The following is a 13,511-nucleotide window of genomic DNA, read 5'->3' as shown; positions in this document are numbered from 1 at the left end:
GTAGCAAGTAGCAGACATAATTTGCTTTTTTTGCCAGTGGAAGTTCAGCCTGTTTATAGACTGCTTGATTCCAGTGCAGTGAACACTTCTGATACCTACCCAGTTCAGTTTTCCACTTGCTTAGGATTATGGGTAATGAATTCAGCCAATATCACATTTATTTCTACTAGATTCACAAGCACAGTAAAACCAACTTCTTCTCTTTGGTTTGTTTTTTTTTTTAATTTCCAAACAGGAGTAGCAGTAACTTCTTCAGTAATTCTTGGGTATTGCTTCATTGTACCGCTCGGAGAATGGTAGTAAAGGTCTCAAAACTTGGATCTACACGATGTCTGTCCTTTGTCTGTCACACAGTTAACACATTTTTCATTATTGATAGTTTGATCATGGTGTGTGGTACTGCAGTACACTTCAGCTAATTCCTGTTATTAATGATGATGATTATTATTAGTTTTTACTCTTTCTGATGATACTGGCACTACTGGGGTAAAACCAAAACAAAACCCAGCATCAGAAGTATAAATGACACTTGGAAGACCCAGCCCGGGAAATGTAAAGTATATGATCCACCATTTGTTGCTTCATCTTGCTGTATCATTTAATCTACACAAAGGGAATTTTAACAAATTTAAGATTGATTTGGGAGCAGTGATTTAGTGACAGCATTCTTCATACATGGAAGTGATGTCTCTTATTGGTTGTATCCTTGGGGTTTGCTGCTGGAAATCAGCATGGGATTTCCTGGCTGCTGCGGGAGCACCTCCGGTCAGTTGGCCTGGCTGCAGTCAGAAGGCAGGTACTTGCCTGGCTCTTGAGCAGAAGGGCCTTGTTGGAGCCCCATGGAAGGGCACTGCCTTTGGCAGCGCTGAGAACAAAACGGCTTGTCTCAGCGCTGGCCACGGACAGCTTCACCAGAGGAGAAATCAGTTGTATGTAGCAGTTATTGGATCACACTCATACCAGGTGCAGAAAGAGTCTCTGCCTTTTTTAAGTGGAGAAAGAAATAGTACATTTTAGACCACATCCTTAACTGACAATAATCTATGATCTGCTTTATCAAAGCCAGCTCAAGATCAAATGCACACTGATTTCATTCCAACTGATTGAGCTCAGTTGGAGTTATTCCAGTTTACACCCTATGAGAATTTGGCACATGCATTTTAAAAGGCAATTAGGCCCTCAAGCAAGAACAGACTGTGTTATATTTGAATTTCCAACTAAACTGTAAGTAGAAATAAATATAATATACAGCACAATTATGACTTGCACACTCCCCTCCCCTTTTTTAAAGAAAGGAGAATATCGTATCTTTACATTTTCTTCTTTGATCTCTCTGAGCATCAGTTTTTTTAATATATCATTTGACCCACATTTCTTTTTTTATTACTATACGGATTACAGTTTTAATTAATGTGACAGATTGAAATATAAAAAGATAATTAAAATACAGAGTAACATTTAATTTCCTAGTCTAACAAAGTAATTCCTCAAAAACATTTTGAAAGATATATGTTGATATCATCCATGAATTAATTAATAATTAATACAGTAATTAATCACCCATTGATTCATACATTTCTATTGCATTGGCCCAAGATTAATCACTAATAAGTATCAAATTAACCTCTTATCTCAAAATTTCAGTTGACTTCAGATAAGTGCTTGATGAGTATATATATTGTCAAAGCCTTTTTGATGTAAGAAGCAGGAACATTTCATGTCATCTATTAATAGATGTACATGTAAACTTAAGAACGTTATTGTCATAGAAATATATAGATTATATATTGACTATACATTTATATAGTTGGACTAAATATATGTGTAATTGGGCGCTTGTCTATCTTTGATAAAGTTTGACAGGAAACAAAATTTAAGGAAAAGGATAAAGGTTATTAATTCTTCCTTGAACAGAGGCAATTCTTTCTAACCAGAACAAGTTGTTTTAGAAAAAGATTTGGAAATTTATGTTTTCCTGTTATACTTCCACATTGTTCCTCCACAAACAGCCATTTCCTATTTTAGAAATGGAGAGAATAGTTTTAAGTTTGGTACTAGTGCTCTTGGTACAAATCCACAGCGAAGAGGTAAATTACTGGCAAATACGATACTGAGGGAGGATGCAAATGAGAGTCTTATTTCTCCTTGTGTCAGCATAAATTTTTCCACAGACATCAATGAGACTAAGATTTCACCATGGATCTTTATCAGTTATTCAGAACAATTATGGCAGTTGGAGAGGCTGATCAAGCTTTTAAGAAAGAAGTTTCAAATTACAAAAGAGAATTTCTTATCTGTACCGAAGGTATAAAAGACATGATCCACGATTACAGGAATTTGAATGGAATTTTCTACATGGCATACTAGTGTTGTAGCAACAGATTCAGGAAGCTTAGTACCACGAAGCAGCAGCACTGTCTCAACTGTTGGGTTTTTTTCACTGTCTCAGGCCTTCTCTACTTTCCATTTCTATTCACAAAAACAAAGATTTTTTTCACCAGTCTCTTAAGTTCCTGTATATAATTCCTTTTCAATTTGCTGCCTGGAGAGTTTGTTAATTGCAGTATATAACGTAGCAAATGAGGAATTAAACATCTGTTTTCCAAAAAAAACCAGGAAAATAGAAAACTGACTGAATTGTGACGTTATTGATGTTAACCTACTCATCTTTAAACATACATATGAATATATATATAACCAAATTCATCATAGCATTCTCTTATTGTGTGCAGTCTTTGCTGTCATTCCTTAAATAAAATCAGCAAACCAGTTAGTGAACAGAAGTAAAATGCAGAGACAAAGGGACATCAAGGCAAGGTAGCACATCATGGAATTATTTTTGTAGAAATCCCTCAGTATTTTCACAGCTGAAGGATGATTTCAGATTGCACTCACAATTACATTCTGTATAGGATATTGCAGTACATGTGGATTGATTAAATATCATGCAACACAAGTGATGCAATGATACATAACCTAATCTGTATTAAAGGGAATGCACTGGCACTAGTCTAGAAACATTGAGTCAGTCTGGTGTTGCTGTTATAGTTTACTGGAATAATAGTAAGTCCAATATATTTATCATGAATTGGAATGTAATGAAGTTCTACTTAACTGTATCTGTTCTGAACCAATTAGAATAGATTTCACTGGATTTTCACTTCTTAGTAGTGGAGCTTGACTCCTTTTAAGCTGGTTATTCCGGTCATATGTTGAGCCACACCAAGATCCAGAGGGCCACCTATTCTTCTACATTTCAGCACCTTGCGAGATTTGATCAGTAACTAGTTCCAGAAAATTCCATTCTGCTAATCCTGTTAGAACACAGCATGAATATTAATTAATGTAAACATATGGTTTTTCCCAAGGAGACTATTATCTTCCTTTCATGTCCTTCCTGTAGGTTTGACACTGGATTTTGAAATACACTTTACAGATGCTTGTTCAGCATTTGCTGGATTAGATCTTAGTCAAGCAAAGCAAAAAAGCAGGCACAACCCATATCGTACTGTCAGTCTGCTGAAGACATTGAGGGGTAGCTGGGGGTTAGATTTGCCACAGCTTCTTTCCACAGTTAGAGGAGAGGTGCTTTCTCTATTAAATACCACAGTTTGTTAGCTGCAGAGAGAAGTCTTTTTGGTGTTTCAAGTTCACCTTCCATCCCTGCAGGTAATGAAGAGCCGCTTGGTACCAGGCCAAGCTTGTTCTGATGCAGAAAACATCACAACAGAAAGCAGTTTTGAGTTGGCAAGAAAGTGGTTGACTGTGCTTAGTGACAACTTCATGTTCATTTGCTTCTTTCTGAAGAATGAAGTTTTTCTCTTCAGAAACAAGCAACAGTGGAAAGAAAACAAACCAAAAACATTTCTGATCATTTTCAGAGCTTTCTGTGGATGTCTCATTAGTTGTGTTGTCTTTGGGAATGTTCTTCTGACTTGGTGACCACCATGTCTCAGAACTGTGACACTGCAGAAGAGGTCAGAAGACACCAAAGGGCTAAACAGATGGGGAACAAACAGATGGAGCCTAGACACACCTTTTCTTAAATCTGACCACAGGCCATGAACGTGACCTGCAGCACTGCAGGGACATTCCAACAGTGAGCAAAGTTTGCCAGCTAGGCTGAACTGTGTTGAAAAGTATTTTATAAATTGCCGACATTTGAAAGGATGGAGGCAACATGCTTTTCTCTCAGCTCATTTATTTTACATCTTTTAGAATGAAAAATGAAGTCGTATAAAAACTTAGCGTATGCCAAAACCTGGTATCTTGAATCCAACAGTGGCAAGTAGCAGGTACTGAAGGAGGCATGTGGTGACACTTCCCCGTAAACATTTCCAGCCTCCATTAATTTGCAAGATCATATGAAGCAGCATGAGTAAAATCTAGTTCTAAAAGAATATAGCTCCAAAACTCCAAAGCTCCAAAATCAGTAATGCTGTGTACTTTTGATTACTTTTTCATTAAAAAGATGTGATACATTTGAGCCTGAATGTACTTAATGAGATATTTCTAAAATAATGCCAGAAATGCTGAAAATAAAACAACTTTTAAAAATTGAAATTCAAAGATGTTCAAGTGATAGAAGCCAGTCATTTGGTTATGCAAGCGCTATCAACAAGCTAGTTCATTCCTGCTCTCAGAAATCATTAACTAAATGGTGAACTATAGAGACAGATAATATGTCTGTCCTCATCTATTCAGGGAAAGCGATATTTACCCATCCATCCAGACTAAAAACACTACCCAAAGTGCCTCCAAAGTTCAGTAAAATACTGGGCAGCTTCCCTCAAATAATTTAGGGTAATGGAAAATAAAATCCCTGAAGTGGAGAAGCATAAACCCTGATAGATACTTGATAGGTACTGTATTGTCAACAAGAGGATTAATTTTCACCTATGCCAAGACTGAGAATAGAAACACAGTAATATCAGGAAAAACCCACAAGGAAGGCATTAAAATGATCAGGAACAAATAAGCCAAAGTTAATGAGCTTTGCAGCATGCCTTAAAGAACTGGTGGGCTAACTTTCATCCAAGAATATTGAAATATTTAGACAACGTTCCAAATGAATCATTTTTGCTGATTTTTACCAAATACCAGAATCCTGGGGAATTCCAAAGGGCTGGGAAGATGCTACTGTTGTGCCATTGTTCAGAAGTGGTCTCATGGAGTGTCTTGGGATTAGATAGGTGGTTTGCCTGAAGTTGGTTCCCCACAAAATCATGAAAAGGGCATAATGAGAAATAATTTAATATGGTGATGGCAGTCAGACAACATCATTACATAGAAAATAATTGTGACCAGATGTGTACCTTTTCTGTTATTGTCAGTTTGCTTGGTGAGAGAACTGTATGGACATGCATGTATTTTGGCATTTGTGGTACGTTTGATGTAGCCCTCTACTGAAATATGTTGGGCTATATATGATGAGTGTCATCTTCTGCTGCGTAAGCAGAGGTTTATCATATGAGATAGTTCGTATTAATCACTGTCTGCAAAATTAGTGATAACTCTTTCCAAACTGAAAAATATTCAAAGCAGAACTTCATGAATGACCTGACTTTTGAAAAAGGCACAGGAGTAAATGCAGAAGCTATGTCTACCAAAAAGATTAACTCATCGTTCCATCTGTCTGAAGTTTTTGTACAACATTTAATAATTGAGAAATTGTGATCTAAAAGGAAAAGAAGCAGAATATGGAACCTGAAGCAAAAACAAAAGAAAAGAGGAAAAAATTACATCTCAGTTTAACGTGCAAGTAACTCAGAACAGCTCAGGAACGTGGCTCAGCATCCCGTGCTTACAACTGTCTGTCAGCTTTGTATGTTCCTCTAAAAGGTGTTGGAGCTGGGGCCATGAAGAGGTGGTACATCGTGTGTGGCCAGATGATCCAAATGGACCTTACAGCCAGAATGACAACAGTTTACTTTGAAAACATCTTATCCTGAAGACAGTTTGACAGAAAACCTAGCCACAAAAAGAAATGGAAAAAAGTTACATAAAGTTTTATTTAGGTATTTCTGTCCAAATATATTAGATATACATTACAGGTACCATAAAAATGTCTTTAAAATTATGACAGCCCACTTTCAAAAAATGCCAAACATTAAGGTTACCACAGAAAGCCATGATGATGCTCTGAAGCTGGGAAAAGTGAGTATTACCCATTGAAACAAAACTTTAAAGCTGCATAGTGTCCCAATTAAATTGCCTCAATCCTGCATTTGGAACAGGGAGGAGCATGCGTGGCAATTGCCAGAGTCCTTCTCCAGGAGCTCTTAAACAGGTCTGATTTTCTCAGCCCATTTTATGAAGAGGATTCCAGTTCAAACAGGCGGTGTGAACATGTAGTGTGTTTGGCAGTTTGTACTGCAACAATTATACAAATTGCTGCAAGACAGCCCACTCTTAGGAAGGGATGGTGGCCTGACAGAGCACCAGCTTGAGTCTTCAGACATCTGGGTTTAGTTCTCTGCTCTTTATCAAGCTTAACGTACGATACTCAAAGCAGTAATTTAGAGCTGTAAGTGAAAACCTCAGTACCTGTACCTACTTTTTTCCCAGTAAAGTTTTGCAGACTCCTCACATTCTGGTTCATGCCAGGCTCCTGTCCAGACTCGTGTCCAGTCGTGTTATTAAAAGAACAGAGCAAAAGGGTGCTGTGGAGGTGAAGCAGTCTTTAGGCTTTCCAAAAAATCATATCATAAACTGAGATGAGCATTAGTTAGGTCCTGAGCCTCTACTAGTCAGTGATCCACAAATGGCATTTACTTTCAGGGACCCAGTCTGGTGTGCCCAACCTAGCACACACCTGCTTGATCCAGCAACAGCCCGAAAATCATTCCCATTTTTGTTCAGAAGGAAGCTGGAGCTGGAGAAGCCCCTTACACATCTGGAAAAAAAATAAATAAGCTCAGCCTGTGAGTGCCTCACCTTGGAGCAAGAGCAAGCCAGGTTTGGTTCACGCACCAGCCTGCAGGAGTTTAGGTGCACGTGCCCAATTCTCAGATGTCTGAACATTACACTCCGCTATACTCTAACGTGAGACAAGCTCAGCAGCTCTGTCTGAAGCCCAGTGGCTCTGCAGAGCACAATTAAATTCATTTAACAGAGAGAGGAAAAGCCACTTGCTAGAGTCACAGGTCACATTACGCGGCAGGGGTGTGTGTCCAGGGAAGAGCCTTTTCCCCGAACTGAAGATGCCTGAAAAGTCTTAGGAGCTGGGATCTAGAATAATGTTTTCTTTCTTAATGGCCCAATTTTTATTTTTATTTTCTGTATGAAAGAGATTCAAAAGAGAAGGTGTGCTCAGGAGCCTGTGGGTAGTGTGGAGCAACTAAACTCCAAAGGAAGACAATATTTAAGGGCCAGACAGTGCTGGATCTTTGGGACTGCAGTGATAAGCACCTGGCCTTTTCCATGAACAGTACTGGCAACTCTGGTGCCTGTGTCAGTGCTGTAGGTTCCTCTCTGGCAGCTTGGTACCTAAGGCATTTTCTGGGTCTAGTCCTGTGGTCATTCCTAAGGGGCCAGAGGCCAAATCAGATGTCAACTCTGTCATCAAATCAGCTGGTCTGTGGTAACTGTCTGCAATTTTGGTGTGCAATATCTTCGCTGAGGGGAAATATCAGTTCCACTTGGTTTAACTTGGTCTGCAAATAGAAGGGGGTTGCATCATATCAATCTGCATTTGTTGCCAGCAAAGAGCAGACACTATGGTTCTCCTGACACAGAGTAACTTGACTGGGAATCTGACCCCTGCCAGTCAGTTTTCCAGCTAGGATACACGTGTCATAGCACATTCATGCAGAACTGGGATACCAGGAGGCTAAATGCAAGATGTTTTGGAGTTGCACTGATGGGGAACATAGAAATGCCATTATTTCACATCAAATACATGATCTCTTTCCTAGGCACAAACCTTACAGAATGCATTCTTTTTTGGGGGAGAGTAACAGGCTTTGCAGAGGTATTTGCTGTACTTACATAGGTCTGTAAAATACTGTCAAGCATTCTGACAAGGGAGATGCAATAGAAGTAGGGCAAAAAGCCTTACAAATTTTAGGAAATAAACTTTATGATAGCCTATTACACATCTGCTCACAAGGAAAACTATGGTTCCACCAGTACAGCAGTTTTATGTATAGTTATATTTTAATGAACTGTGGTCATGACTATGTGGATGTATTTTCATATTAGTGCAAATGGGTTAAATATACATAGACATCATACATGCACAGTTCCAAAAGTGCATGCCTGTAAATCCAATGATTTAATTGTTGTCAGCATATCTGTATTTTAGTTGCTGAGATTGCTCTAATCCTTAAAAAGAGCAATATGAAGAATTAGATGTGCATTCTAAACCATAAGCTCAGTTTGCAGTGAAACTGCATTCTCTGCAATCCAGCTGTCAGTAAATCAACTGTACAGTTAAGGGCTTCTCTTTTTTTTTTTTTGCTTATAAAAGTGTATTAATGACAAAACAAGGCTCTTAAACTACTGCCTCTGGCATCAGCCGCTCAAACATAGCTGTATTGCACTTTTTAACAACCAAATTAATTCCACATGAAGAAAAAAAGTATTCACTCTCTTTCTTTCTCTTTTTCAAACTTTGCAGACGTCTTGCAGGAAATGGCTTGACATACATTCCTAAGGGAGCATTTGCTGGCCTTTTCAATCTTAAAGTGCTGTAAGTAAACTGTGTGTTGTTTGATATATTTCTGATTTCCTAAATGCTCCAGGGAACCAATTAACCAGTGAAGTTTTGATCAAGTAAATTACATATTTTGATCAGCTCATTTTGAACAACTCAGCTGAAGTGAAGATACATATGAACATCATTAAATCTTTGTTTTTTCATATAGAAAATTTCCTAAACACAAAAGTTGGAAAACATTAATGGCATTCTAAAAACAACTTGCTCATCAAGTAGATGTCTCTGTACAATATCAAAGGTAAAAATTGGTTCAGTTAATAGTTTCTTTAATTGTTTCAAAAGTTCTGATTTAAAATCTAAAACTCTTACTGGACTTTTAATGATCACACAAAACTGGAGTTAAATTGCCTTCTCCTTTTCTTGAGACCTGGGGCGGAAAACCGTTATTGTAGAACAGCATGTAATTTAAAATGCAGTTTGTATTTAGTATCTTGTTCTTTGCAATGTAATTACTATAAGATAAATTATAAAAGATATGACAAGCCCTGTATTATTTGGAGTAATAAGACAGTACATACAGTTACTAAAATTACTAGCAGACTACATCTCATAATATTTATACTAGAGGGGATCTTTGCCTATGTAAAGTTCACAGAAACTGTATTATTAGCAAGAACACCAACCTCCTAGGCAGCGTCAAACCAAGCCAGATGCTACTGTAAGACTATACAAAGCTTTACTGAAAAAATACCTAAGTGGGAAAGAAGTATGAAGAGTTTCCCACTCCATCCACTGCAGTTGGCCAGCTGTAGCTCTTGTTGGCCTAAGGAGATTTAAGCCTGCCAAAAATGATTTCATTTACAATGTCCCATCAAGTATGCCTCCTTTTGAAGGCAGCATGTACTACTTCAGTTTTACCCATGCAGAATCCTTTTATATATGTAGGAGTTGGTCCAAACAAGGATATTAGGTCATATTCAAAGGGAAGAAAAGATTCTCTTGGAATGAAAAATTATTTTTCAATCTTAGCAAGCTAAGTGATGTGGTATTTCAGAAAAGAGATTTGTCAGGTTATTGCTAGCAAACTTCCATTTGAGAAAATTTATTACATTGAGAAAAATTCAGCAGTTTTTACTGAGATAAAATTTTATTCAAACCAAATCATAAACTCCTCATACAGTTAAAAGTTCTGTTTGCCATAATAACATTTTCCTGAGTAAGGATTTCAAGAGTCAATCCTTCTCAGCTTTATGAGAGTAAGAAACTGAAGCACTACAGAAGGAAAAAAAAAATCAATACATGAGAATGACCATTTCAGAATCACTGGGACACAATTAGGAGCTTAAGCCCTTTTGAAAGCAAATGGGATTTATTCTTTTAACTTCCTCAGCTGCTTTGAAAATCCCACTTAAAGCTGATGTGGAGCTGTTAACAAAGCTAATATGCAACAGGTATTTGTTTGCTTTGAAGAGAACTGGCATTTGACAGGAGCAGGGAACTGAGTGTTTGTGTAGCTTTGCTTTGTTTGTAATCTTGAAGTAGAACCAGAACAAAGGAGGTAAGCTTGGAAGAAAATTTAAAATAGAAAGAAATTATCTTTACTGTGTTGATTCTGGGTTTTGTGCTACTCAAAATGTAGGATGCTGCAGAATAACCAACTACGCCAAGTTCCTACTGAAGCACTCCAGAACTTGCGCAGTCTGCAGTCTCTGTGAGTATACTTGATAAATCAACTTGTAACCTTGCATGAACAATAATGTATGATTACCTATTAATTAGCTGTTAATATCACTTAATAATGTGCTGAGTCAACTTTTTCTTTCAACTCTCTTTGAGCTGCTTTTCAAGAGAATTGTACTCTCAATTAAACATCAAAAGTGACTGATTTCATTCCATTAATTTCATGACACCAGCAGCTTCTTTGCAGTGTTACAAACTGGTTCACCGTCTGAGAAGACACTCCTTGCTCTTCAATGCTTTCTGTCTGTCAAGAATAATATGGTCCCTTGAGCACTGGTCTTTCCCATGGTTTCTTAAGATTCCTTACAGGGGAAAAGAAAAGAAAGAATCTCACATGACTCCCTTGGTTTTTTTCATTGGTGTAATTTTTTCTTTTTAAGCAGTATGGAAAATACTATTAACTCATGAAACAAAGTGTACTAGAGGATGCTTAATTATATTCTGTGCTTCAGGCAGGTCTCTGTATTTATAGTTCTTGACTGTGCCGTGCTGACTCAGTCCATGAGTTTCAGTTTTAACAGAACTCCTGCCAGAACTTCTAGACCAGGAGTGAGGATTGGCTGCTTCATGGTATGAATGAAATTATTTTGATGTGCTTCTGTCCCATAACAGAAGGTTGGTTGTACCAGGTCATGCTAAAAACTGGCCTAGCCCAGTGTCCAGTTTTCAATAGCAGATGCCAAAGGAAAACTAGAAGGAGGTCTGGCAAAGAATATAATAATATTCCTTTGGTAAATTGTCCTGGTGGTTTGCACTCAGGGGCTCACTGAGCCTATTGTGGCTTCTTTGAATTTAATAGCTCTTAAAGAATTTTCTTCTAAGAGTTTGTACGATTGCTTTTTGAGCCAATGTAACACTCATGATATTTTTGTGGCAGAATACCTGCTGATCAGCTAGCCCTGTGTAAGCGTGGCGAAGTACCTCCTATTATTCACTTGGAACTTCCCTACATTTGATGTTCCCTGTGTGCAGCATCAGGAGAAAGTGGAAACAGCAGTTTCAGTACACTAGACCTTATAGACCTCGTATCTTGTGTTTTTCAGACATAGGCTGTAAGGATTGTTTCTCATGTGGGAGCTGTTCCCTTCCTCTGGTCATCCTTGTCACTCGTACTGAACACTTTTTTCAGTTTCATATGTTTGATTTGAGACAAGTCAAGAAAGGATCAGAACTGCATAGCATGTTTAAAGCGTTTGCACACCATGGATTTACAGAGGAGAATTATGGATGCTTTTTTGTTCACTTTCCTACTAACTCCCCAAATTTCGTTTTGCTTAATTTTTTTAGCCTTTACTGAACACTGAGCTGTCATTTTCGTACTTACTACAACTGCAGGACCTCTTTCTAGCATGTTAGTAGCTCCTCAAGAGCTTGCCATGTAAAGTTTGAATTGTCTTTTCCCTAAGTGCCTCACTTGACACCTATTTATACTGAAATTCATCTGCCATGTTCTTATTCAGTCGATTGAGTATCATGGATTCATTCTGCTGCGCTTGCAGTTCACATTTTACAACCACAAGGCCGCTCCTGCTGTCTTAATACAGGAAACAGAAAATAGAGTTTGTTTTTAAATTATCCACATAATGCCATCGTCACCCAATACAAAAAAAAATGCCTACATTTTCTAAAATACCTACTGATTTTGAATGTGCAGCATAAAATACCTAGACGATTGAAGATAAGCAGGCAGGTTCTTTGGACAGAGTAAAATGTCGTCTGACTCATCTCTGTGCTTTAGTTGACCACCTTATATTTTCACAGAATTACTTTGAAATAAAATTATTTTCCTAAAAAGTTCCAAGATCCAAATGTGGAAGTCAATCTGGAAGTTCAAATAACCATCATAAAAAGTGTTGCTAGAGTGTGTGGTGATCACCAGCATCACTGGTAAAAGTCTAACAGAGACGAAGATACAGCGAGCATCTGTACCAAGCTGTCCAGTCTGGTTAGAGTTAAGATGGATTGGTTGAGAAATGTACTGTGTTGAATATGCTCTCTTCCTTTTTTGTGCATAAAGAAGTTCCACCAGAATGTTAACATCTTTTGCATGCATTCAATTCAGCCAAAATCTGACAAACAGAATTAATGAAATTAATTGATTTCTAGCAGAACTGTGTGATCTGTGTATAGCTTACCACTACAGACACACATTATTTGGTATTAACTCCCAGGTTCTTAAGTCTTTCTTAAACAACATTTACCTCCTTAATATACAATGCTTTCGTTAATGTTTCTAAAGGTGAAACAGCCCTAAGAATTAATTATCTTATAATTGTTATTTGGTCAGTGCCTTTTTTCTTTATTGACCAGACACAGACTGAAATATCTCAGGCATATACTTTTGAGGTTACGGTACTTTCCTTTGATCTTTGAAAAAGTCATGAGAAAATGCTGGTCTAGTGACTATATTAGATTTTCTTTCTGCTAAACAAACAAAAAAAAATCTTGCTGAGATCACATCACTCTATACACATTCTGGACCAAAACACGATAAGCCAAGCAAACAAGAGTTCCTTTGTTGCTCTGAAAGAGACTGTTGAATTTTCAGCACAGTTTCTAAACAAAATGACAGTCTCACTCAGGCTTTGTTGCAAATATTTTTTTCCTTGGGCGAAGAAGCTGAAGAAGTAAACCAAACATAGTTTGTGCAGTCTATGTAAAAGACCAGTATTTTGTGACAGAATTAAAACAGAAGGAGAATAGGAGTGGTCAGTAGAAACCTTTAGACAGCTGTGTAGCAGCCCCAAGATGGAATGATACGGGTTTGTACAGAAAAGCTACTATCACCTGAAAGATGATCACCAGCAAAAGAGACCTCTTTGAGGAAAAGAAGACTATTATTCTTTTGTTTGCTTAAACTAGGTTGTGCCTGTCAGATAAGGGTGTGCACAGATTCAATTTCTTGTTTCATACAGTCTAGGAATTTTCTGTTCACAAGGTGGTTCTTGCATTGGTTTCTGATTTACAATAGGAATTATTTCTTGAAACCTTTGAAATTGCAGGAGTCTTTTCAAGAGTGTAATTAAGAGGTTAAGAGCTTTCACAAAGGCAGTTCCTATAAGATAGCAACTTCTTGTATTTATTGTGTTTAACTATGCAGGTGGCATGGTTT

The 13,511-nt window shown here is 37.6% G+C and overlaps 1 protein-coding gene across 1 annotated transcript in view; it reads left to right on the top strand.

The window, feature by feature from the left end:
- The window catches only part of LGR5 (leucine-rich repeat containing G protein-coupled receptor 5), an 82,155-nt gene that overhangs the window by 32,130 nt on the left and 36,514 nt on the right, over positions 1–13,511 (top strand). Inside the window, exons 4-5 of the mRNA XM_014963321.1 lie at positions 8,621–8,692; positions 10,299–10,370. Coding sequence (XP_014818807.1) covers positions 8,621–8,692; positions 10,299–10,370 — 144 coding nt within the window. The remainder of the gene's footprint in view (positions 1–8,620; positions 8,693–10,298; positions 10,371–13,511) is intronic.

This window comes from Calidris pugnax, unplaced genomic scaffold, assembly GCF_001431845.1.
Source record: "Calidris pugnax isolate Ruff unplaced genomic scaffold, ASM143184v1 scaffold44, whole genome shotgun sequence".
Lineage (NCBI taxonomy): Eukaryota > Metazoa > Chordata > Aves > Charadriiformes > Scolopacidae > Calidris > Calidris pugnax.
Note: the sequence above shows the minus strand (reverse complement) of the source record. Positions and strands in the feature narration are given on the sequence as shown.